Source organism: Pan paniscus, chromosome 7 (genome assembly GCF_029289425.2).
Source record: "Pan paniscus chromosome 7, NHGRI_mPanPan1-v2.0_pri, whole genome shotgun sequence".
Taxonomy (NCBI): domain Eukaryota; kingdom Metazoa; phylum Chordata; class Mammalia; order Primates; family Hominidae; genus Pan; species Pan paniscus.
Window position 1 is genome coordinate 47,709,762 of NC_073256.2, and position 26,293 is coordinate 47,736,054.

The window sequence follows — 26,293 nt, forward strand, 5'->3', positions numbered from 1 at the left end:
TTACTGTTGGAGCAGCTCAGAATGGCTCACACAAAGTAGCTTCCAAATGGGACAATTATTAGAATGACTTATAATTTATAAAAAACACAGGGAGATATGTAATGAGAAATAGTTTATACACTGATCTCTTCTCTATAATTTTAGGGATATGCTTTAAGATAAGCCAATGCAGGGACACAAAAACAACACTGGCCATATGCTGATCTTTAATGAAACCAGGTGATGGGTACCTGTAGATTTAGTATACTCTTCTCTAATTTTTATCTACTTTGAAAATGTCTGCAATAAAAATGTTTTTAAAATCTATTTTAATCCCAGTCTGTGCTAATATAACATCCACTTTATGCTAAGTAACAACAGTATCATCCTACAACATCTGATACACAGATTGATTCTGGACAGCACATTTCAAGATGGAATCTACTGAGTGAAAACAGATTGAGCAAGTTCTATATATTCTCTAATACAAGGAACAGTTAAAAACAACAGGGAATTTTAACTTAGAAAAGGAAGAGGAAGAGGCAGAGAGATGACTTTAAATAGATGAACAACTTGGGTAGTAACAGTCCCTATCTTGTTAGACTACTGAGAGGATTACATCAAGTTCTGTAGTTAAAAGTGCTTAGCATAGGGCTCAATACATAAGTGTATCCAATAAACGCTGGCTGTTACTGCCATCACCAGTTACTGTGTTTGGGTGGGACACTTAACGCTCTTAGCTACAAAAGAACAAACTAGGGCCAGTGAGTAGAAGTAAAAGAATAAAAGACTGATTCAATCGCTACTATTGGAGTTGTCTGATTATGAAAAGCCTGTTAGATGGGGTCCTGAGCTCCACATTACCATATGTATTTCTAAAACAGTTGGAAAATCATGAAACAGGAAAGCCACAGTGTAAATCTATTATTAGGTAGACAGACTTTTTCTCCCAATGCTAAACTTAACTAGATCTTCCTAGACGAATTCTAATGTTCCTACCCTAAGGTGTTTTTTTTTTTTTTTTAGATGGAGTCTTGTTCTGTCACCCAGGTTGGAGGGCAGTGGCACGATCTCAGTTCACTCCAATCTCCACCTCCCGGGTTCAAGCAATTCTTGTGCCTCAGCCTCCCAAGTAGCTGAGACTACAGGTGTGTGCCACCACGCCTAGCTAATTTTTGTGTTTTTGGTAGAAACAGGGTTTTGACATGTTAGCCAGGCTGGGCTCAAACTCCTGACCTCAGGTGATCCACCTGTCTTGGCCTTCCAAAATGCTGGGATTACATGTGTGAGCCATCACACCCAGCCACCACCCTACGATTTCATAACTATCACTGTCACTAGAAAATGGTGAGAGACAGTCACCTCAGATTTAGGAATTTCATCTTACTTTCACTTTCACTGGGTTTTCACATGGAACCAAGAAGTTCATGGCCTAATATCTATTAGCAGTAATTTTTTTTTCTTGGCCACATGCACTAGATGGAGTAATTTTGTAATTTCAGGAAGTTCCTTAGGTCTCCAAAGCACTTAATAGAATGCGGTGTTAAGAGCCAGGGGCTACAAAGGAGTTATTTCATTAAATTTTTTTTAAAGATTACTGATACTAAAAAATTATTTCTTACATAAACAATCAAGTGAATTATATCCTGTTTATCCTTCAAATTAATTTTGCAAAGTATAGATTCTTTCAGATCTAGATTCCTAATGATAGTGTGAGATTTGCCATCAGCCAAACTGAAGATCAAAAAGGAACCAGAAACACCATGTGTCCCACTGTGCAAACTGCCATGAGGTTTCATGCGCTTCATCATCAGGAAACACGAACCTGTGCAATCTCCTCCGTTTTCCTTAATTTCTCCTCCCAGGTCACAGTCATTTCCTGGATTAGCTTCTCAGATTCTTCCAGCCGGTCCTTTAGCTCTGGAGATTTCATTGCCTACAAGCAAAATGTTTACTTCATGAAATGTCTAGAAGATGCCCTGGAAAAAGAAGTGGCCAACTCTAAAAGGACAAAAGTAACAATCTGCCTCCTCATGGCTGAATGTCACGCTGAGGTCTGACATCTACTTCGACTGTAGATCGAAGTATCTCGATTGTAGATCGAAGTACCTCGATTGTAGATCGAAGTACCTCGATTGTCTGAGGACCACAAACTCATTGAGTTATCCAAAATATGCCCAAAAAGCAGGCTTTTTCCTTTTCTGCCACTCTATTGTGAAGATATAATTACATTTAAGGATGCAAAAATGTAAAGCTTCTAAGGGTTTATCTTTAAAATCCTAATAGGTTATACATCTAGACTCAGACACATGATTCATTCTAGCCCTTATTGATGACTTCAGGAATTTATCCACATATGTACAGACTAAATGTGTACATGTTGCAGACTGGATGGTGTTATTAACACCAAGGAGACAACAGTCTTCATGGACTATAAAATTATTCCTATAAAAACAGGATAAAATTCAACAGGTAAAAATACGATCAAGATAATCATCTTGACCATGTCTCTTACTGATTTATTCCCAGAAAACAGGTATGAGAAAGAAAGCAAACTCCAGAAAGAGCCCCACAGTGCTGAGTAACTGTGGGAAGCGAAATGCTAATGAAAGTAGGAATCCTGGCCGAGCACGGTGGCTCACGCCTGTAATCCCAGCACTTTGGGAGGCCGAGGCGGGCGTATCACCTGAGGTCAGGAGTTCAAGTTCAAGACCAGCCTGACCAACATAGAGAAACCCTGTCTCTATAAAAACTACAAAATTAGCTGGGCGTGGTGGCGTGTGCCTGTAATCTCAGCTACTCAGGAGGCTGAGGCAGGGGAATCACTTGGACCCAGGAGGCAGAGGTTGCAGTAAGCTGAGATCACACCATTGCACTCCAGCGTGGGCAACAAGAGTGAAACTCCACCTCAAAAAAAAAAAAAAAAAAAGTAGGAATCCTGAATCTAATATTTCATTCCACTTTCCCAAGAGGATGAGCACTTGGGATTGCAGGTCAGAGTTGGTAGGTTTTCAAATTTATGAATGCAACATTATCCATTACAGAATACACAGAAGACAGCTGTAATAGAGTACCACTAAATACATGGGTACTTCTACTACAAAATATTTTCTACAAACGTAATTAATCCACAACATGGAAAAGCTAGATTATGAAGGTGTAGAAGACTCAAGATTTTCATTCCGACTTCTACCAGGTAACAAATGAGATTCAACAAAAATCCTGCTCTCCATCATTTTCTGCACAAAAATTAAAATTACATACACATGGTCTCCAGCATCTCTCTTCCTCTCCTATTCTATTATACCTCTCTCTTTTGTCTGCCGCCTGAATAGAAATGCAAACATTTTCTCAATTCTATTTGCTCCTGTTCAACCTTTTTAACATCTGTAAAACCTCTTTGGAATTCTAATATGACAACCTTCCTTTATTTATTACTCATCCCAAAGTTCTCTTGCTGTAAGAAATTCGCAAATTTTAAGTAGAGTACTCATCCCTCACAGCCCAGGGGAAGGAAATTCAAGCTCTAGGCTGATTCCTCTTCCTGGACTCACAGGGCGCATGCGGTGGTGCCTCCTACCTCTGCTTTGGTCAGCTGCTCCCGGAGTTTCTCAACTTCTTCCCGGAGATCCCGGATAATTCGGGCATTAGGGTCCTCATTCACCACAGCGTGGTTTACAATGTGCTTGGCTCGATCTGCATACCGCAGAGTTGAGAGGGTTTCATCATAGTTATCAGCTGCAGGACTCACAGTAGCCACCATGGCGGTCTTGCTGTTACCCCCGAGGCTGTCCTACAGGAGAAAACAGAAAGTTGAGTAGCATATTAAAGTTGGAAGAAGACGTCATATGAGAAACCTGAAATCAGAAATGGTGAACAAATTTCCCCAGGTCAAACACATTCAATGACAGAGCCAGGGCTAAAATGCAGGTGTATGGACTCGAGTCCTGTGCTGTTTCTTCTCTGCCAAGCCATTGTACTAAAAATAGGGAGTTTTAGCCTTTGATAAAGGACGGGGAAATGTCATGAAACCTACCTTTATTTCGGTTTAACATAAATTAATTCTAAGTCATCTGCCCTATTTTATAGGCAAGATGATACCACAAGAACACAGACTACTCGGAATAAAAAAGGACTCCTTAAATGCCTCCAACATCTTCCTCCTTAGAGGAACAAGCATGATACTTACTTGGCAACCTCCTCCACAACCCCCTGTACTGGGAGTCTCTGTGAAGCCTAATAATGGCTCAGAAAGTTGCTGTTACAAGCTATCAAGCACCTTGTAAACTTTTTAAAACATAAGGTACAATTATAGTCTCACAAAAAAGTATGTTAAAGCAACTTCATTTTCTTCGCTCTGATAGCACTTCAAAAGCTACTAAGATTGCAAGTTCTACAGAAGCACTTCCACCGTTCAGACAATGGTCCTGAGAAGAGATACTGTCTTCATGACACTCAAACTGCTAAGTACAGTGAAACGGCTTTAGGACCAACTGGCTTCCAACAGAATGAAAAACCACCCTCACTTGAGAACATTAAAAATAGAGATTTAACTCAAGCACAAAACTAGACTTGGGGCATCAAGCCCACTGCGCTCTGCTGCACCACAGACAAGGCTGCCTATGCAGGCGACCTCCTGGCGCCCACACCCTAGTACTCTCCGCTTCCCTTGAGGGTGGCCAGGACTTATTCATCGGTCTCCAAGGAATTAAAGTGATGGCATGTCTAAGGGTAGATTCAAAGAAGATGGTGGCTTCTGTCTTGGGTGTTTTCTTTCACTCTGGGGGAAACGGGCTGCCATGAAGTGAGGCGGCCCTATGAAGAGAGGCCCACAGGCACGAGTTTGGAAGCCGATCTTCTGGACCCTGCTGACAACCATGTAAGTGAGCAGACACCTCCCCACACCGGTCATGCCTTGAGATGATGATGACGGCAGCCCCCCATCCCCAACACTTTAATTACATCCATGTGAAACAACCCGGCTAGAGCCACGTCATTAAGCCACACGCACCCGGAGTCCTGATCTATGGAAACCCTGAGACAATAAATGACTTGTTTGCAGCTGTTCCATTCTGGGGGTAATCTGTTACAATCAATAGATAACTACTCATATATTAGGATACCAACCCAGGCTGAGACAAATCATCAAAGCAAACAAACAAAAAGATTGAATATACTCTTTTTAGGAACAGAATGTCACTGAATGACAGACTCTCAAGATTAGAGGGAACACTCCAATGGGCCGGTAATGGGAAACTCACTAGAGCATAAGAAAGCTAACTCTACTTTGGGGCAGCATTAACCTATGGAAAACTGCTTTTGAAAATAAAAGGCTTTTCCAATCTTATTACAACGAAAATGCGTTGGAACAATCTGTGATTTCCCCAGTCTTTGTGCACACACTTTACCTAGGTCTCCACCTTTTGTGAGTTCGATTTATCACAGAGCCTGGTTTTATCGGTGAGAAAACAGGTTTGTTCGGACAATGAAGGTTAAATCTTGCACTCTGCCTAAAAATCTAGAACTGGTAAGTTGAACAATATCCTAGCCCGGTTAGACTCTGCCTTCAAGTCCAACATGATTTCCACTCCCCCACAGCTGCCCACAATACACATTTGGTAACACAGAGAAAGTTCAGGCCTGAAGATTAAATAAGGTGACCTGACATCTTTCCAAATTATCTTGCCCTAGTTTCAGAAACAAAATGATTCCTAAGGTGTTACTAAAAGGTCAATATGATCACAGACAATATGTCCCTTATTCATATACCAGTGAAAGTTTGGTTTTCCACAGAAAACATAATTATATTGTTGAAGAAAATATAATTTAATGCATGATATGGGAAGAACTATAACTAATTTGGACTTTAGGAGGTAAAAGCCATGACTGTTTGCTTTGCTCTTCACTCCTAGACATTAATCTCACATAGCTGGTGCTCCAGATTTGGCAACTTCCAGAAAAAATTCATGAAGAGTCCCATGAACATGAATGAAATTCAAATGTGATATAACGAAAGCACAGGAATTCAATCTCATCACCGTTTGGTTCACTGGCAGCATCGCGTTGTCCTCTGAGAACCACTGCACACTGTCAGCCCACGTGAACAGCAAATGCTCTCAGCTGAAAGAGGATTTGTAACGATAACTACCAAAGGAGAAAAGCATGTATATTGTGCTCCAATTTATGCTGAGAAAAGGAAACCTGGCAAACAACAAATGCTTGATATTTTAAAAGCCCTTGTTCATGGAGCAACAATACCCTTATGTTAAAAATGACCTCATGCCATCAGCAAAAAGGAAATCACAACAAAAGAACTGGCACTCATTCAAGGAGAAAGTAGAAAGTGTCTTGTTTACTCTTTAACTGTTTAGGCAAATCAGATGAGGTTTGTTTCAAAGGTGGCAACAGCAAATTAAATAGTCATAGGAAAGAATTTAATTTTGGAAGTCAGAATTTTTAAAAGCTGAAAGAACTCTGTGAAGACATATTAATCCAATTATTTCATTTTACAGATGAGAAAGTGAGACCCAGGAAAACGACAGACTTTTCAAAGGTCACAGAGCTGATTCAGAACAGAGCTGAAATTACTCATTCACTCGACTCTTCCTGGAGTTCACCACTAGGGAGGATGCTGGTAAGTAATACTATATAACAAGGACTAAGATGATAGAGATAAATACAATATGGTCTAAAACAAACAGCAGAGAGCCAAATCTTGAAAGGTTAAGGAAGACTCTCACAGAAAGTGACACTTGAGACCCAAAGATAGAGAAGCATCACCCAGGTAAAGGGAGAGGGGAGAGGAGGGAGGAGAGACTGAAGAGATGGGAGGGGAAAGCATGTTCCAAGTGGAACAAGAGTAAAGTCCTAGAGGCAAGACAACACTCATCACTTAGCTGGAATTTGTAACACCAAGAAGCACAAGATGAACAATAAAAAAAGTAAAGGGGGTCAGCTCATAAAGGACCTTGTAAGTCACACGCCATTAAAGAATTTGGACTCTATGGCTGGGCGCAGCGGCTCACGCCTGTAATCCCAGCACTTTGGGAGGCCAAGGCAGGAGGATCACTTGAGTCCAGAAGTTCAACACCAGCCTGGCCAACATAGTGAGACCCTGTTTATACAAAAAAGAAAAAAAAGGAACTTGGACTTTATCCTAAGGGCCTATAGACAGTTACTGAAAAGACTGAGGGTTAAAAGTATTAATGTAGAAAGATGTTGCAACCTAACCATGGAGAAAGGACTGGACTAAGAAAGCTCGAGGGAAATGACTGTCATCCAGGCGACAGATGAAAAGTGGCCTTCATTAGGGAGGTGGCAGTAGGAACGAAAAGAGGGAGATGAATTAGAAAGATACTCATTATCTGAGCACTCACTACCAGAAGTTACTTCACGTTAAGAGGCCCACATTTAGATGGTTATTCAGAGGACCAAAAATCATCTTAATATGAAATAGTTCCCCAGTGACGACTCAGCGAATGCGTAACCCTCATTTAATGGTTGTTCCATCCTCCCTGGGAGAAGAGCACTCACATCTATCCTGGACCAAATCACCAAGAAAAGCCACAGCTTCTCTCATTCTCAGATGTTACACACATTAAGAGCACAACACAATTACAACGCAAATATGAGGCAGAAAAAAAAAGACGCTGTGAAACTGAAAATGTTATAGAAGATGGGCAATTGTACAAGTTCAATGGAAATTATGTTGAAGAATACAGGAAGTATGCCCATGTCAAACTAGCATCTGGGTGAGTCAGACTAAGAATTTAAGAAGGAAAAAGCAACAGGGACCTAAAACCCACTTTAAAGGAAAAGGATCTCCATTTCAACCAATTTGGAGAGAGCTCTGGGAAAACTGCTTAAGCTCTGGAACATGTTTTGCGAAAAAAAAAAAAATGCCCCTATTTACGATCTTCTGTGAAGTCCAAATGACGTTAAAAAAAAATCATATAATTTTTTTTCTTCTTTTTTTTTTTTTTGAGATGGAGTCTCACTCTGTCACCCAGGCTGGAGTGCAGTGGCATGGTCTTGGCTCACTGCAACCTCTACCTCCTGGGTACAATTGATTCTCCTGCCTCAGCCTCCCAGGTAACTGGGATTACAGGTGCACACCACTACTCCCAGCTCATTTCTGTATTTTTAGTAGAGATGGGGTTTCACCATGTTGGCCAGGCTGGTCTCAAACTCCTGGCCTCAGGTGATCTGTCCACCTCGGCCCCCCAAAGTGCTAGGATTACAGGCCTCAGTGAGCCCCATGCCCAGCCAGATCACATATATTTTCTTTTCTTTTCTTTTTTTTTTTTTTGAGATGGAGTCTCACTCCATCGCCCAGGCCGGAGTGCAGTGGCGTGATCTCGGCTCACTGCAAGCTCCTCCTCCCAGGTTCACACCATTCTCCTGCCTCAGCCTCCCGAGTAGCTGGGACTACAGGCGCCCGCCACCAAGCCCGGCTAATTTTTTTGTATTTTTTAGTAGAGACGAGGTTTCACCATGTTAGCCAGGATGGTCTCAATCTCCTGACCTCGTGACCCGCCTGCCTTGGCCTCCCAGAGTGCAGGGATTACAGGTGTGAGCCACCACGCCCGGCCAATCACATACATTTTTAAGGAAAAAGATAATGACAAATATTCAGCAAACACATGAGTTATTTTTAATACATGAAAGTTGCAATGATAACCTAAATTAAGTAAACAGCAGATTAAGTGACCTTTTAAAAAATGTTATGGTTTCATTCTTCAAGTTCAAGTACTATGAACAGTTTTTTTCATTATTTTCTATCAAGGACTGGTAATATGAAGTGAGTATCCTTCTAATGAAAATTAACCTTTGATAAGAAGAGCACAGCCTTGGCAAAAACAGCTGCACAGTCAAGTCAGTGATGATTCCAATCCCGATCCTGCCATTCATTAGCTCTGCACCCTCCGTGTCATCTGACCACTGGGAACACCACCCTTTCCCTTCTGAGAAGGAAAGGAGACGATACCCATGAAGCCCTTGGCATGGCACCAGATACTCCTGCAACAGGTGCTCTTGCCTCCAGGCCAATGAAGCCACTCAGTGATTACCCGTGCCATTTTCACTATGTCGATTAAGTTAACAAAAGATATTTCTTGTTTTTTGGTGCTTTTTTTTTTTTTTTTTGAGAGGGTTGTCTTGCTCTGTCACCAGGCTGGAATGCAATGGCATGATATCAGCTCAATGCAACCTCCGACTCCCAGGTTCAAGCCATTCTCCTGCCTCAGCCTCCTGAGTAGCTGGGATTACAGGCATGCACCACCACACCCAGCTAATTTTGTTATTTTTAGTAGAGATGCGATTTCACCATGTTGGCCAAGCTGGTCTCGAACTCCTGACCTCAGCTGATCCTCCCACCTAGGCATCCCAAAGTGCTGGGATTATAGGCATTAGCCACCATGCCCGGCCAACAAAAGATATTTGTTGTTTTAAATGGACTCAAGTAGCAACACTGAAACAAGGACAATATATGATCAGGAAATGTTTCTGTGGAAAGTTTGAAGAAGTATCTTATCAAGATTTCTTCTACAGGCCAGGCATGGTGACTCACAACTGTAATCCTGGCACTTTGAGAGGCCGAGGCAGGAGGATGCTCAAGGCCAGGAGTTCAAGACCAGCCTGGGCAACATAGCAAGACCTCATCTCTACTAAAAATTAAAAAAAAAAAATTGCTAGGCATGGTGGTGTAGTCCCAACTACTAAAGGAGGCTGATATGGGAGGATCACTTGAGTCCAGGAGTTCCAGACTGTAGTGAGTTATGACTGCACAACTGCACTCTAGCCTGGACAACAGAGAGACCCTGTCTCCAAAAAAAAAAAGACTTCTTCTACTAAAAAAAACAAATTCCTGGCCAGTCGCAGTGGCTCATGCCTGTAATCCCGGCACTTCAGGAGGCTGAGGTGGGTGGATCACTTGAGGTCAGGAGTTCAAGACCAGCCTGGTCAACATGGCGAAACCCTGTCTCTACTAAAAATACAAAAAGTAGCCAGGTGTGGTGGTGCGCACCTGTAATCCCAGCTACTCGGGAGGCTGAGGCAGAAGAATCGCTTGAACCAGGAGGTGGAAGTTGCAGTGAGCCGAGACTGCGCCACTACACTCCAGCCTGGGCAACAGAGTGAGGCTCCGTCTCAAAAAAAAAAAAAAATTCATTTGGTAATAAAACGATTTAAAACAAAATTTTTTTAAATACATATGTTTAAGGTATAGAGCACGTTTGATATATGTAAACATAGTAATATAATTGATTACTACATTCAAACAAATGAACACATCCATCACCTTACATGGTTATCTTTTGTGATAAGAGCACCTAAAATATACTTTTAGCAAATTTTTTTATATACAATACAATGTTATTAACTATAGTCCTTAGACTGCCCATTTGATCTCTAGACTTAATATCCTATATAACTGCAAGTTTGTTCACTAATTTTTTAAAGAAACCTATTTACTCTATGATTTTAATGGCTTTTATGAAAAAGAATAATTATATTCATCCTCCAAAGTCTTGAATTTTGCAGTTTGCTTGTTTTTCTAATTACAGAAAAAAAACTACAAAACATTTTTGTTAGTCTTACAGAAGCAGAAGTTCTTATGCTATTTGAGACAGGAAAGAAAAGTAAATTTTTTTTTTTTAGGGTAAAAGCACTTGAGGTATTTAGTTATGTAAGCTGACGTCAGGATTCAAGTAACAATATCTGAATAATAATGTTCTATTTTAAAAGACAAGGTTAGAATTGTCTTTATGGTGGGCCAAGGTGTTTTAATTTTGTTCCTAATAATTATCTCTTACTATCTGATGTTTGTGAGGTTGTTTGACGAACTTTTACAAGCAGTTTTAATTATCACGATTTGTTTACACTTTTGTTTAAATTTCTAACAGTCCTGCATTTTGGCCAAAGGAAGTAATGGACCTGATATTCTACTGTGGAAAATTTACTGAATTTTAGCATTACATTTAAGAGAGAACACACTGACATTTACGTAAAGAATGTTTTATTTTAACAAAAGATATTCAAATAGTGTGCAGAGTTTTGAATTAAAAAGTTGAATACTGGTTAACTCTTGAGAGGAGGAGGAAACCAGAAGAAACCCCTACTTCATTTCACAAAGGCCTTTTTCTAAACATGCTATGGACTAAATCAGTAACTATGTCCTCTACTAAGCTACTGGGGCGGCCCGTGTTGAACTCATCTTAGTATGTTTAACCCCTAATGCAACGCATGCCAGGTGTTCAACAAATTCTTGATCAATAAGAAAATAAAACATCACAAAATTAAACAGGGCACATAAAATTATTTCTCCATTTTAAAAATAGAAAAAAAAGAGTATTAAAGGATTTAGTGAGGTGACACCTCTATAAATGGGTTAAATTGTCACTGCAACTTATACCCTCTAATTCCCAGTCCGATATCCAACTCACCACACCACCTTATGAAGACTAAAGGGGCTCTGGAAGGCTAGAGGAAGCTGGAAATAAGTCTCTCTTTTTTCACCAGACTCCTATTACATGTTATCACCATCTCTGTCATGGATCTATCACAAACTCATGTTCTAATATTGTGTGTGCACATCTTATCTCCCTTACGAGCCAGAGAGGGCAAGAAGCGCCCTCTGTTTTCCTCTGTTTTAAAATGGAGGCTACGTTCTCCTCCTACCACCGCACATTGGCTTTCTTCTTTCTCACTTCCATTGCTCTTGTTCATACTGAATCAATGAATGAATGAATGAATGAATGACTGTGTGCCCTACTCTGCAGCCTCTAACAACATCTTTAAGAAGCCAAAAGCAAATTAAAGGCATCATGAGTAAAGCTAAACAGAAACCAAGGTCTGACTGTCCCAAAGTTAAACAGAAAACAAGGTCCAAAATGTTAGCCCAACAAAAGGAGTCTGTGGAAGGCCAGGGTGGCCCAGCTGAGTGTGAGGCCAGCGGAGGCTCCTCCTCCATGACTCACACAGTGGTCAGATTAGCAGGAGGCCCTTTCTCTACTCCCCTAAATCTCCAGAAGCAATCGTGTGATTCCGTGTGCGTCCAGCGACCCCACCACATCCAGGTTCTAGTAAGCTGGGATGTGAATTGCTAGGAAAAAACCTATGTTTATTCCATCAAAAATGTCATTACCATAAGAGCCTAATAATTATACATTTGCACACCGATAGAGGAAATGATACCTGGAAGGGATTAACAGTCTACTATTTTTTCTTCCTTCTTGCCAACCACCAAAAGTATGCCAGGAAGGGAAAAAAAACAAACTTACTTTGAGCAGCCAAGTGAGAACTGAGTCACGATATGGAACAAATTTATTCTTGTTTTTGCCAGCACTCTGATCTGCAAGAGCTGAGATAACCAGACCGAGGGTTGTGAGGGACCTGCATGGTGCAACAAACCAAAATAGTTACAAAAATGAAATATATCAAATGTCACATTTTAGCACAAAGATTGAACACTAAGATGTCCTTGTACCTGCATGTGAGCAGCACCCTGTCAGCATTTTGCCGCTCAGTTCAAAAGCACACAACTCAAAATAGTTATTTTCCCCCAATACTACTATAAGCAATAAAAATGCTTAGCCTAATATTTTGTAGTACATAAAAATGTGAGCTATAAATCTTCAGGTCAATATAACACCAAAACCATGTATCTTTAAGAAAGGAAGCCAGAAACACAATAATTAAACCATAGTACAAAGCAAAAACTGTATATATGAGATTCAATAATAGGATAGCATCTGGGTGACAGTGTTTTATCATCTCCATTTGGTTTCTTTATGACTCCTATGTGTCCTTCTGGGAGCCAAGGACAGAAAAACTTCCTACCCATAATGAGCTAACAATTTGGCTTGAGGGAGAAAATGTGAAGTCCATATGAAGGAACTGATAAACAAAATATTACTTCATATTATTCGTAGCACAGGATCACCCCTCCCATGAAAAGAATTACCTGACCCAAAACAGCAATAGGGCCACTGCTGAGAAACCCTGACCTGACTGAGGCTGTGCTCTTCAGCCCCATCAAGCACCTCAACAAAACCTAAAATGAGCCCACATGAAGGAACTGGTAAACAAAATATTACTTCATAAAGTCTTAGCTTCTTGGACTTGGACAAGCATGACAGTGTTTAGTAAAGGAAAAGCTCAACATGGTTAGTACATGTTTGTCCAAAGAGCAACACACAGGTCAAGATCAACAGTTCCACTCTGAGAGACCAATTAGCTTTGATCCTCTCTATAGCTTAGACCAGTGGTTCTCAACTGGAGGGTGACTATACCCCCACAGGGAACAGCCATGGTTGTTGAAAGTGAGTTTGGGTTGACACACCTGGGGGTGGGGGAAGAGGTGGCAGCTACTATCGCCATCTAGTGGGGAGAAGCCAGGGATGCGGCTAGACACTCTACAAAGCACAGCATCACCCCTCCCATGAAAAGAATTACCTGACCCAAAACAGCAATAGGGCCACTGCTGAGAAACTCTGACCTGACTGAGGCTGTACTCTTCAGCCCCATCAGGCATCTCAACAAAACCTAAAATGAGCCCAGGCCCATTGAAAATAAACAGAAAAAAATTCCAAATCACCTTAATATTTTAATAACCACAGATGTTCCCCTATTGACTATTAAATAAATAAAGCAATAAAAATAAGCTTCGAGAGCACTTACTTGTTAATGTTGCTCCCTTCCTTCAGCCTGTCCCCTGCAGCGCCTGTCTTCGTTGCTCGTTCACTGCCAGCTAAATCCACCAGGCTGAGTTTGCCCACTTTCTCTCCAGATGTCTACAAAGGAAATCAATCAATACTCATCAACAGGAACACAGGGCCAGGTGTGGTGGCTCATGCCAGTAATCCCAGCACTTTGGGAGGACAAGGAAGGAGGATCACCTGAGCCCAGGATTTCAAAAACAGCCTGGGCAACACAGCAAAATCCTGTCTCCACAAAAAAATAAAAATAAATAAAAATAGCTGGCCATGGTGGCGTGTGCCTATAGTCCCAGCTACTTGGGAAACTGAGGTGGGAGATCACTTGAGCCCAGAAGTTCCAGGCTACAGTGAGCTATGATTGCACCTCTGCATTCCAACCTGAGCGACACAGTGAGACCCTGTCTCTTAAAAAACAATACAAAAAGCAGTTCTGTCACAACCAAATGGGTTATGATCTAAACCTTTGATTAAAAGTATTTACTGTTACTTCAAAATTATTTTGTGCTGCTATAACACACTGTAAGAAAACTGTACAGTCTAACGGTGGAGACACAGAAAATTTATAAAACTCTACTAATCCAGCCAGGATGAAAGCTAATTATCTCAGGAAAACAGTGCCTCCAAAATGGGCCATTTTGAAGGGTGCCCAATGAAATTTCCAGAGCAGTAATACAAAAGTACTTATAAGACTTAAATTTTACTATTATTGGAAACTGTTTAAAATTTCATGGATATTTATCAATAATCCTGAGACAAAACACTAGCAATTCTGACATAAAAAAATAATCTGACCTTTATACAACAGAAGAACCCCTCAAAATCTCAAAACATTTTGTAACATTTACATCTTATTCATATATAATTCCATTTCATGTCAGGTGTTATTAGATTTACATCTTTTTCTAATTAAGATATTATATACATACAGATACATAGATATCTTTATCAAAAGTGTTTTCTTATCAAGCACATACATGTAACATACTTCGTACTTCGATAGCAATATAAGGAATGTAGGAAACCAACACCAAAATCTATAGACTGAATCATTTTTAAAGCTTTCCTTTAAAATAGACATTTATTTCCATAAATAAACATGCTGTTAACAAAAGGATATTCAGCGTCCCAAATCAAAAGTACTTTTAGTTAAAAAAAAAAAAAAAAAGTCTTCAGTATGTTTTTTGTTTTATGCTGAAAAGGAAATAAGAAACAAAGAACTTTTTGTTGTTACACTAATCTTGCTGTGATGGTAAAAGGAGAAAAATATGCTTTCAGCAGATGAAAATCCTGCCAAAATATAGCACTTTGCCAGGGTGATTATTTTACCTTCTGGTATTTAAAATGGACACACTAGGGGGTAGGCATCATAATAAAATACGTAAAATTCACATAAAAAGAGGGAAAACGCAAATATACTAGGCAACAGAGAAGTTTGCAATGCAGCAGAAGCATGTTTATCTCTGACTGGGTTTACTCTTCACTAGATTCAAAACCAAACACTCAAAAAGTTATTCCACAAAAGCAAGTGATTTTATAGTACAATTGCCCCAGTGTCATTTATTCCTTCTAATAGTGTTTCACAGAAGGCAACACTGCAAAAGAACCTCTGCTAAATCAGCTAGAATTTTTTTTTTTTTTTTTTTTTGAGACAGAGTCTTGCTCTGTTGCCCAGGGCAGTGGGGCAATCATAGCTCACTGCAGTCTCAAGCTCCTGGGCTCAACCAATCCTCCCACCTCAGCCTCCCTAGTCACTAGGTCTATGGGCATGAACCACCCACACCTTGCTAATTTTCAAATATTCTGTAGAAATGGAGTCTCATTATGTTACCAGGCTGTTCTCCAACTCCTGGGCTCAAGCAATCCTCCTGCCTTGGCCTCCCAAAGTGCTGGGATTACAGGTGTGAGGCACAGAGCCTGGGCAAGCGAGAGCATTACCATTGGCTCACGCAGTTAGCCGTCACAGTTTAAAACTCAAAAACTGCTGGGGCAGACAGTGGGCCATTGGTGCACTTAACTTCTGCTCCACCTTCCTTTAGTGGGAGTGGGCGGGAAGCTTAAACCCACATTTCTCAGACTCCCTGGCCACCCAGGCTCAGGATACACCTGCTAGAGGCTGGAACGCAAAAGCAGAGCAGAGGCTGCCTGCTGCCCCTTTCTGGCTCTTTCTGCTGGCAGCGGGACTGGGGAAATGCAAGCACATTCTCCAGGTTCCAGGGTGCTACGAGGCAGCAGCATGGACAGAAGCAACTTCTCTATTCCTGCTTCCTGGATCACAGCTATGGGTATGCCTGGAACACAGAGTTCTAGAGGTGTCCTCAGAGGTGTCACCACCCCGGTAGCCAGATGTGTGCTGTTCAGAAAGTTATTCCTCGAGAGGCAGTCTAGAACCTGGTCCTCCTCAGATGTCCCAACAACCCTGGAATCACCTGCTTCCCTACATGACATCCCTTTCTATTGACCTAGAGGAGCTTCTGTTTCTTGTCCAGAGTCCTCATTGATACACAAGTCTAGCCAGGACTTTAATTCATCTAACACCTGAAGAGGAAAAAAATAAAACCACAATCCACTTTAGAAATATAAAAACAGGTCATGCATCTGAACACCTACCCCAGACTTCACATCGTAGAGAGTATGTGTGAGGGTGATTTTGAAAACTGCATGGGATCGGCTACTCTCCTCGTTCATGTTGGTTGCAGCAACTGTGCGAGATTTGTTACCCTCAGACATCAACGACTCAATATCCTAAGTGGAAACAAGTCATAGACCCACGTTTCATTACTTGTGTAATACACACTAAAATCCTGCTACACTACAAAATTCATTACAAGTTTTGCTACTTAGTCAACAACATTTGGAGTTAACATTTTGTTTCTCAATGAATATTGAGCCCCATGGAGTACAATAGCCAATACTGTCTCTGAAAACTTTCAAAGTACATCATTTGCTACAGGTACAGAGGTGGCAGCCTTGACTCAAAGTTCAGAAGCTACACCTTTGGTCACACAAGATGAACAAGTATGCCACACCAACCCTCATCTAATATAGAAATTTGAAAAAACGTAGTTTCTTTAATACAGAAGCAATACAAATTTATTGTTAAATTAGATTATACAAATAAGCAACACAAATAACTTAAATAACTTGTGCCATTTGTCGCTTCATACAGGCATATCACCGACTACCACTATCTTAGCAGACCTGGTTTTAAAAATGAGAACCTCAAGAGACTAATTTTCTGCATTGACTTACCACTTGGTTGCTACTATTACTAAAAAAGAGAAACAACAAAATACAATAGGAAGGTCAAGGGATTTTCTTTTTTTTTTTTTTTAATGTTATAAGCTCTAAAACAGTTAACCAACCTGGATTTTAACTGCATTAATAACAATGCAGAGCTATGACACCCATCTGCCTTACAAGGATCTTAATGAGGAGTGAGAAAAATGTATGTGCGAAAGTCGACTAGATGCTTCCCATTACCCAGTCTTCACTTCTTTCCAGTAGGGCAGCCCAATCTTCAACGTGGCACATATGGCCGAGCTAAGAGACTACATTTCCCAGATGCCCTTGCAGCTCACTCTGGCCTCATGACATTTTAGTGAATAAGATTTAAAATTAAAATACGCCATCTGGGAATTCTCCTTAAGGGAGTAGGCATGCTATCTCGTGTTGGTTCTAAGAGCCATCTTGAACTATGGGAATAAGGACATTACCACACCTCTCTGTGTTGACCACTGGAAGGAATCTAGGTCCCTAATAACACATTTGGGGCCACCATACCAGGCCTGGAGAGTCTACCTCCATATTTCTTTTCCTTGAAAAGCCTTGTTTCAATCACCATTCATTCACACTTTCAAATGTATACTGAAAGCACCTACCATAGGCCAGGTACTTTTCAGACACTGAGAATATATAATGGACAAAACAGATAATAATCCATGTTTCAAGTAACTCTGATACATTTTTTTAATGTTATGTGCAACTGAACACAATCCTAACTGACACACATCATCAAAAACTGAAAATCACAATTTTCTATTAGAAGAAGAAGAATGTTTACAAAAAAATTCAACATGATACATAAAAAGCCTCAAAGTAAAAACATTAACTGCAAAAGGAAGTAAAAGTAGGTCCCAGAATGGGAAAACAACAACAAAAGATAAAATTCACAATTTTCTAGATTGATTCCAAACCCACTTTAGATTCACTAAGTCTGATAACTTTTCATTTAAAAGCCTCATCCTATTTAGTCTATATTTATTCGCTTGTCTGTGATCAACTATCTCATTTTTAGGATTTTTGTAAAGTGATTTATTAAGTGATGCTATTATATATGCAATTTTTAAAAATAACAAATTAAGCCAAGAAAAAAAAGAGCCCCACCCTACTACACTAAATTTAAATAGTTCACATACAGGATGTTGTTACCTTGTAGCTTGTGACAGCCAGTTTAGAAAGTCCGTCGACATAAGGTCCCAACACACTATGCTCTCTGACTTTCAACGTCTGACGGCTTCTGTTCATGAAAAACAAAGAAATGATTTTTTAACAATAGCCTATTTTTAAAAAGGACTCAGCTCTGCTCCATAAAAATATACAATGAATCCAAGAAAGACCCCAAATAAGTAAAACCAACTGACTTGATCCCAGAAGAATTTAAACCAAACTTTAAAATCTTCACTGCGAAGAAAACTTCATAATGTGATTAAATATCACATCACTCAAAAGGGTATATTGTGGGATGTCTATTTACTTACTACAAAGAATGCAGAGTCAAATAAATATGAACAATCTATTTGTCTTACAGAGAATGTGGTACAAAGAGCAGAAACTCAGTAAATGTTAACTGTGCGAGAAAGGAAAACTACAGACCAGTCTCAGTCATGAAGAAAGACAAACGAAAGACAGTAAACTGAGTCTAATGATTTCAAAATACAAAACTGGGCTTATCTCAGGGCTTCTAGGCTACCCACCATTGGAAAAAAGATCCATGCGCTTTAATCACATTGACAGCTTAAGGGGGCGGAGGAGGGAAGTATGATCATTTCAATAAACGCATGAAAAAAGATTCAATAAAATTAAAATTAAATATTCATTACGTTTTTTTTTAAAAAAGAAAACCCCTCTTAGCAAAGAAGGAACTAATAAACCCAATAAAGGACATCTGAGAAAAATGTAGAGCACAGATAGCATACTTAATAATATAAACCAAAAATATTAATAATATAAACCAAAAATATTAAGAATAAACCAAAAAATAAGGGTACAAAGTTTCTGTTAGGAGGAGTAAGTTCTTGAGATCTACTGCACAGCATGGTGACTATAGTCAGCAACATAATGTGTATTTCAAAATTGCTGAGAGTAGACAGACTTTAAATGCCTGCACCACAAAAAAAATGGTAAGTGTGTGAGGTGATGGATATGTTAATTAGCTTGATATAATCATTCCATAGTATATACATGATCAAAACACACTGTACTCCATAAACATATACAATTCTCATTTGTCAATTAAAAATCAAATTATAAAAAAGAATGTCAATGATAAGGTTACTGGTGATTTTCATTTTATATTTTTGTTTATCCTTATTTTAAATCACGAATGTGTGTCCACTTTTGAACTACACAAAATCTTTTTTAAAATAAGTAATAAATTATAATCCTTAAAGTTTTTTTTTTTTTTCAAATGGAGTCTTGCTCTATCACCCAGGCTGGAGTGCAGTGCCAGGATCTCAGCTCACTGTAACCTCCGCTTCCCAGGTTCAAGCAGTTCTCCTGCCTCATCCTCCCAAATAGCTGGGATTACAGGTGTGCATCACCACACCCAGCTCATTTTTGTATTTTTAGTAGACACAGGGTTTTGCCATGTTGGCCAGGCTGGTCTCGAACTCCTGACCCCAAGTGATCTGCCCGCCTCAGCCTCCCAAAGTGCTGGGATTAGAGGTATGAGCCACCGTGCCCAACCAATGCGTCAAGTTTTTGGGTGGTTCTTTGATGCCTATGAAGAGAGGTGCACACTCCTCAGCTTGATACGCATGCTCCTTTATAATCTGCTCTTGACCACCTCTTAGTCAGCTTCTCCTTATCCTCACCTTAGGCATGAATTAATTTACTTTTATCCATTTGTATTATAATAAACTTTGGGCTCTAGAACAGCAAGAATAATGTCTAATTATTTTGGGAGTCTGCAGTTCCTAGCACAAGTCCTGGCACATAAGAATCACTAAGTGAATGAACACACTTCACTAACAAAGTGAGGATTAGAGAGATTAAGGTGACAGTGAGGACTCCAAATGTGTTAGCTTCCGTCATTTGGAGAGCGAGTGCTAGTAACTAAGAAGGCAGGAGAGGAAGGGAAGAAATGTTGAACACATATAATGAATGACTAGCACAGAAGCTGAACCACATTCAATCACTAACACCCATAATAAAGACAGCGAGAAGAGGATAGTTCTAGAATAACCCTTCATATAAACAGTAAAATCAGGGGATAAGGAAATGACTCTTAAATCTAAAATCTATAGTACCCTAGGATCAACCATTAAAAATGTCACTTATTACCATGTAACTGGATAAAGTAGATATAGAGTATTTGATTTACTTCTCGCCCAGGATATAGTCTATTATTGACTTTTTCCTTTCATATTTCCTTTTTCTTAATGTATCCTCTATTATCTCCTGAGTAAAACGACATAATTACATTACTATATACTAGATGCTGAATTAATATAATTAGTACGTGAATAAAAAATGAAGTTTTCTCAAATGGTCTTTGACTGAAATGAGATCACCTTTAGAGATTTTAATCCATTTACTTTGAATCTTCAGAAACTAAAAAAAAAAAATTTCCAAGAAATTTTCACTGGGGAGATAGCAGCAGCTACCACTTATTGAGCACTTACTGTATGCCAGCAAATGTTCTAAGACCTCAGGTGTATCATCCCAGTCTATCTTCATAACAGCCCTCTGAGATAATTGTATCCTATCATTTCCCTCTTCAAGTTCCCTCTAGGCTGACAAGTTAGGCCTGGAAAGCTTAAGAAACTTGCTCAATAGGTAACAAGTAGAGGACCTAGATCCTGAGCTATGCAAATCCGAAGCTCTTCAGAATTCACTGTTAATTACTGTAAGTAATTACCGTAAGTAAGCTGTTAATTACTAACCTATACCCAAGACAAACATAGGAGAAATTACTAAAGACTGTACATGTGCAGATAAGTTAAAAAGATGCCATACAAGCACTCTGGATTAAGCAGAAGAATGAACAGGTATGAAGTCAGTCAGCTAAGAATTTCTGGAAAGAGTAGGTCTGGGCTGGATCTCAGAAAAGTGATGATCTTTGCGAGGTCAAAGTCCAAGAAAAAGTATTCAAGGCAGAACAAAGAAAAAAATATACAGGGATATAATATTAAGTAGGATGTGGGTACCTGGACTGTAAGGTACTCTCTGGCCTCTTTGTTTTGGAACATTTTTTATTTTTAATTTCTTTTGAGACAGGATGAATCTCTCATCCTGTCACCCAGGCTGGGGTGCAGTGGTACAATCTTGGCTCACTGAAGCCTCAAACTCCTGGGCTCAAGCGATCCTCCCATCTTGGCCTCTTTTTGTTCCATGTTGACTTCTGTGCATCCTACTCTCCGACCACACTGAACTGCTGGATCATTCTCCAAAGGTGATTAATTTACACCTTCAAGGTGTGGGAGAGGTTGTTCCCTACACCTGAGTAGTTCTCACCCAACTTCCCAGTGGACCAACTTCCCACTCCGCACAAATGTTATCAAGAAAGTACACTCTGGAATCTTCCCTTCTCCTAGGGGCAAGATCAGTCATTGTCCCTTTGCTCTCTAATTTGTAGGAGCCTCCTTCACAAGTTAAAAGCAGATAGCGTTGTATTTTAATTATTTGTTTACAAAACTCTCATTCTGTCCACATTGTGAGTTCTTGCATAGTGCCTGGCATATAATGATCACTCAATAAATGTTTGTTAAGTAAAGTTTGTACAGAAGCACTGAGCATCAATTCAATCTCCCTGTGAGAATCCTAAAGATTATCATCTTGGTCAAGGAAAACTGACAACAGAGAGGAGCTGAGGGTTCTGTTTGCTCTTGACTGAGAGTCACTATGATTCACTGCCTCTAAGATCCTCTTTTCCTTGATCATCTTCCTCATCCAGCAAAACTAAACGTCCTCCTGTTGTCCTGCAAACTTTCTGTAGGCCTCAGCTTATTTGGCTCTTTGACCTTCCTAATGCTGTTTTTACATCAACAAGCCACAGGCTGTGGTCATTATCTCCATCTTTCTCCACTGTTGCGCTTCCTTAAAATCTGAACTCGAAAAACTCTCTGTGGAATGAACAGATTTCTAGATACCGTGCACTTTCCTCACTCAGTTACAGCTGTAGAGTCAAACCAGCGTTTGTGAAGGCCTCCTAAGACTTCCAATCCAATTCTCTTTACAAGTCTGTGCCATGAAATCATGGGCACTTGTTTTTGTTCCTGAGAATCTTTAAAAACTCACTGTCCTAAAGACTAGGTTTCATCTCTCTGATTATGCCTCTCCCTCACCTCACAGCCCACAAAGAGCTGAATTCCACCTGAAATTTCTTGGGTTTAAAACAAACAAACAAACAAACAAACTCTTGAGCCCAGGAGTTCAAGGCTGAAGTAAGCTATGATTGTGCCACTGCACTGAAGCCTATGTGACAGAGCGAGACCCTCTGAAAAAATTAAAAAGATTTGCACTTAAGCCAATTTAAGTCTGTTTCAGTTCACAATGCTGAAACACTAAAGTCTCAAAGTCCTTTACCCTTTGGGATCAAGAAGGTCTCGAACTTTTTCATTATAAATTTCCATGTAGGACACTTCTACTTTAAAACTCTGTTCTTCATTTTCCTCTTTCTGAGTTCGTTCAAAGAGTCCACTGCAAAGTCTTGGGATTAATCCAGGTTGGTCAGCTGTGCCCATCATGGTATAAGATTTTCCAGATCCTAAAAAAATGGAAATCAGAGTTACTATTTTCTCTTTGAGACGTTAAATGCATAACCCTCTTTCCGTTGCTCATAATAAATTATAAACACTTGGCAAAACGCCAAAATGCAGTGAGAAATACACCCAAATATAATGAGAATAATAAGTACAGAAGCTTTTTTACTGCACATGTGAAAGTGAAAAGCAAATGTCCTTTAGAAAGAAAAATAGGGCCGGGCGCGGTGGCTCACGCCTGTAATCCCAGCACTTTGGGAGGCCGAGGCGGGTGGATCACGAGGTCAGGAGATCGAGACCATCCTGGCTAACACAGTGAAACCCCGTCTCTACTAAAAAAATACAAAAAATTAGCCGGGCGAGGTGGCGGGTGCCTGTAGTCCCAGCTACTCGGGAGGCTGAGGCAGAAGAATGGCGTGAACCCCGGGGGGCGGAGCCTGCAGTGAGCCGAGATCGTGCCACTGCACTCCAGCCTGGGCGACAGCGAGACTCTGTCTCAAAAAAAAAAAAAAAAAAAAAAAGAAAGAAAGAAAGAAAAATAGGCTGGGTGCGGTGGCTCACGCCTGTAATCCCAGCACTTTGGGAGGCTGAGGTGGGCAGATTGCCTGAGCTCAGGAGTTCGAGATCAGCCTGGGCAACAAGGTGAAACCCCGTCTCTACTAAAATACAAAAAAAAAAAGAAAAATTAGCCATGCGTGACGGCACGTGCTTGTAGTCCCAGCTACTCGGGAGGCTGAGGCAGGAGAATTGCTTGAACCCAGGAGGCGGAGGTTGCAGTGAGCCGAGATTGCGCCACTGCACTCTAGCCTGGGCTACAGAGCAACACTCCATCTCCAAAAAAAAAAAAAATAGAAAAATAAACTTATTTAATCATCCTTATACTTTAAGAAAACACCTAAAACAAGTGAGAAATAGTGAGGTCTAAAAGTTTTCCGAAATAAGCTGAAAGAGCCATATAATTAATACTATAGTGCCTGCTCCCAACCAGTGATCACAGCACAAAAAATATAGGTTCTCCCTGTGGACCCCAGAGCAAATTAACTCGCTACCCTTTCACTATAGTGTGGAAACTAAAGAATAATCTTTTTTCTTATATAAAATTATTTTCTCGGCTGAATGCAGTGGCTCACGCCTGTAATCTTAGCACTTTGGGAGGCCAAGGTGGGTGGATCACCTGAGGTCAGGAGTTTGAGACCAGCCTGGCCAACATGGTGAAACCCCTTCTCTCCTAAAAATACCAAAAAAATTAACCAGGCATGGTGGCAGGCACCTGTAGTGCCAGCTACTCCGGAGGCTGAGGCAGAAGAATCGCTTGAACCTGGGAGGCAGAGGCTGCAATGAGCAGAGATTGTGCCACTGCACTCCAGCCTGGACAACAGAGCAAGACTCCGTCTCAAAATAAAATATTTTCTCCATTGTAAAAGAAATATATATTAAATAAAATTTAGAAAACACATGAAAATAGAAAGAAAAAACTTAAATTACCATAGTCCTACTGCCCGAAAACCAGTAACTACTGACACTTAAGTATAATTCCTTCTGTTTTTAGTAGCAGTGTTTTTGCAAATATGCTTTTAACCTACAAGTTGCTGCTTTTGTCATGCAACATTTTATTGTTATCATAATACCTAAAGCTAATGTGCCACATTTCCTAAGTACCAGGACTTCTGTAAAAAGTTTGCACATGGGAACTCATTATGACAACCCTACAAGAAGGTCTATGATCATCAGCCTTTCCAGATAAGGACGCTGAAGGGCAGAGAGGTTAAGTAACTGCCCAGGTCTCTCTGCTGGCCAGCTGCAGGAGCAGGACTGGAGCTGTCGCCGCCTGGCCCCAGCTTTCTGCCCTTTCAACACGACACATGAGGCTTCTTGAAAATATCCAACACATTCTTCTGTGAGAACATTTCTAGTTGGACAAGCTGTATACTTTACTCTTACAAAAGTAACTAGTTCACTTCAAATTTTCTTTTCTTGACCACAGAGACTCAAAAGCCAAAAAGCTTCTTAGTTATTACTGGTGAGATATTAACAAGTATGTTCTTTTTGGTATTTTATCTGTTATGGTTCTGAAAGCCTTAAAAAAGCATGATCTATAGGCATGGCTAGTAATATGTTCAACAGTCATAGCTCTGTATTTTTTCGAAAAACAATGCTGCCAGTGCCTTGTGAGAAAAATCAGTAAAGATAAAAGATCCCAATCCTAATTTTATTACACTCATTTTAAAATAATGTTCCTGACTACTTTCAACATCTACAGTACTTTCTGAAAGCAAAAACAACAAGGAATAAATCAGCAATGTTACTCAGTAAAATAAACATGGTTCTATTTTCTTTCATTGACGGTTGTTTATGTGATTTCATGTTATTTAACATTACCAGTCTGTCCATAGGCAAAGATACATGCATTGTAGCCATCAAAAGCATTCTGCAGGATATTCTCCCCAAGGCACTTGAAAACAATATCTTGACCTGAGAGAGAGAGAATAAGAGAAAAGATATTTTAAGCCAAAACTACATATGAACAATTCACAAAACAAAAACAAAAATCTCAAAAATGTATAATCTGCTTATTTATCTCCAAACAAGATTTTTAAATTTGAAGAATGCTCCCAAAGGCTTATGCCTTCCAGGTTATTTCTAGTTAGCACATGAGGGAAAATCAGCTCCCTGTAATACATGCTTGAATAAATAAACACGACTAAGAATCCCCTGCAATGCAGAGCCAATGAGCTGCTCACTTTATAATCAATGATTATAAATATCTGAAATTTATACTTGGGACCCAGGTGTACCTGGACTTAACTATTTACCACTCAGGCAATGCTTTTATTCGGTGGGTACAGTGCTTTTATTCGGTGGGTACCAGAGTTTAGAATAATCATATATACCAACCCCCTCTCCTTTCCCTCAGTGACAATTTCTAATTACAGGATCTACAACACATACCAGTTAGGACAGGGAGTCAGAGCCTGGAAATTTCCCTCAGCTTTCAATCATGGACATAAAGAACAGAGTCAAGTTCTCCCCGACAGGCCAAATGAGATATGTCACTAGTCAGTAATCGAATGTGAATCTGACAAGTCACCCTACCTCACTTAGTCTCAATACCACATGGAAGAACTGGATGCTTTTATGTTATGGCAAGGGTATTCCATTATGTCTCATTTCCTTTTTTTTTTTTTTTTTAATACCAGTTAACTTATACTTCTGATATTGGGCCACCTAGACCAAATGAATCTTAACTTCAAAACAGCCATAATATTCATCTTTCTCATAACAGAAGCCAAAACAATATGATGCTTAATATTTAAAAGAGATTGTTTAAAAACAGGTGACAAAAGCAGTAAGGAATAAAGGCAATCAAAGGCTGTCACTGCAGTCCTAAACTTGTGGTGAGATGGGGCTTGAGACAGTCATCATTTAGAAGAATAATAGAGTAACAGACTTCCAGAGCCAAAAGAAAATTTAGAGAGAATATGGCATATTCCTTTCCATCAAAAAGAGAAAACTGAAGCTCTGACAGGTGAGGTGATTTACTGAAAGGCGCAGGGGCGGTAAGAAGCAGGGCTGGGCCTGCAGCCTAGGGTTCCTTTTCTCCTTGGCCGGTGCTCCCCT

General features: G+C 40.0%; 1 protein-coding gene across 5 annotated transcripts in view; it reads right to left on the reverse strand.

Annotated features, from left to right (window-relative positions):
* The window catches only part of KIF13B (kinesin family member 13B), a 194,405-nt gene that overhangs the window by 94,971 nt on the left and 73,141 nt on the right, over positions 1-26,293 (reverse strand). For all 5 annotated transcript variants that reach the window (XM_063606685.1, XM_034965908.3, XM_034965909.3 and 2 more), the window contains exons 5-12: positions 25,055-25,147; positions 22,500-22,680; positions 18,123-18,210; positions 16,302-16,436; positions 13,657-13,769; positions 12,258-12,369; positions 3,560-3,772; positions 1,805-1,915 (exon numbers count right to left, since the gene is read on the reverse strand). In XM_063606685.1, the coding sequence (XP_063462755.1) occupies positions 1,805-1,915; positions 3,560-3,772; positions 12,258-12,369; positions 13,657-13,769; positions 16,302-16,436; positions 18,123-18,210; positions 22,500-22,680; positions 25,055-25,147 (1,046 nt within the window). The remainder of the gene's footprint in view (positions 1-1,804; positions 1,916-3,559; positions 3,773-12,257; positions 12,370-13,656; positions 13,770-16,301; positions 16,437-18,122; positions 18,211-22,499; positions 22,681-25,054; positions 25,148-26,293) is intronic.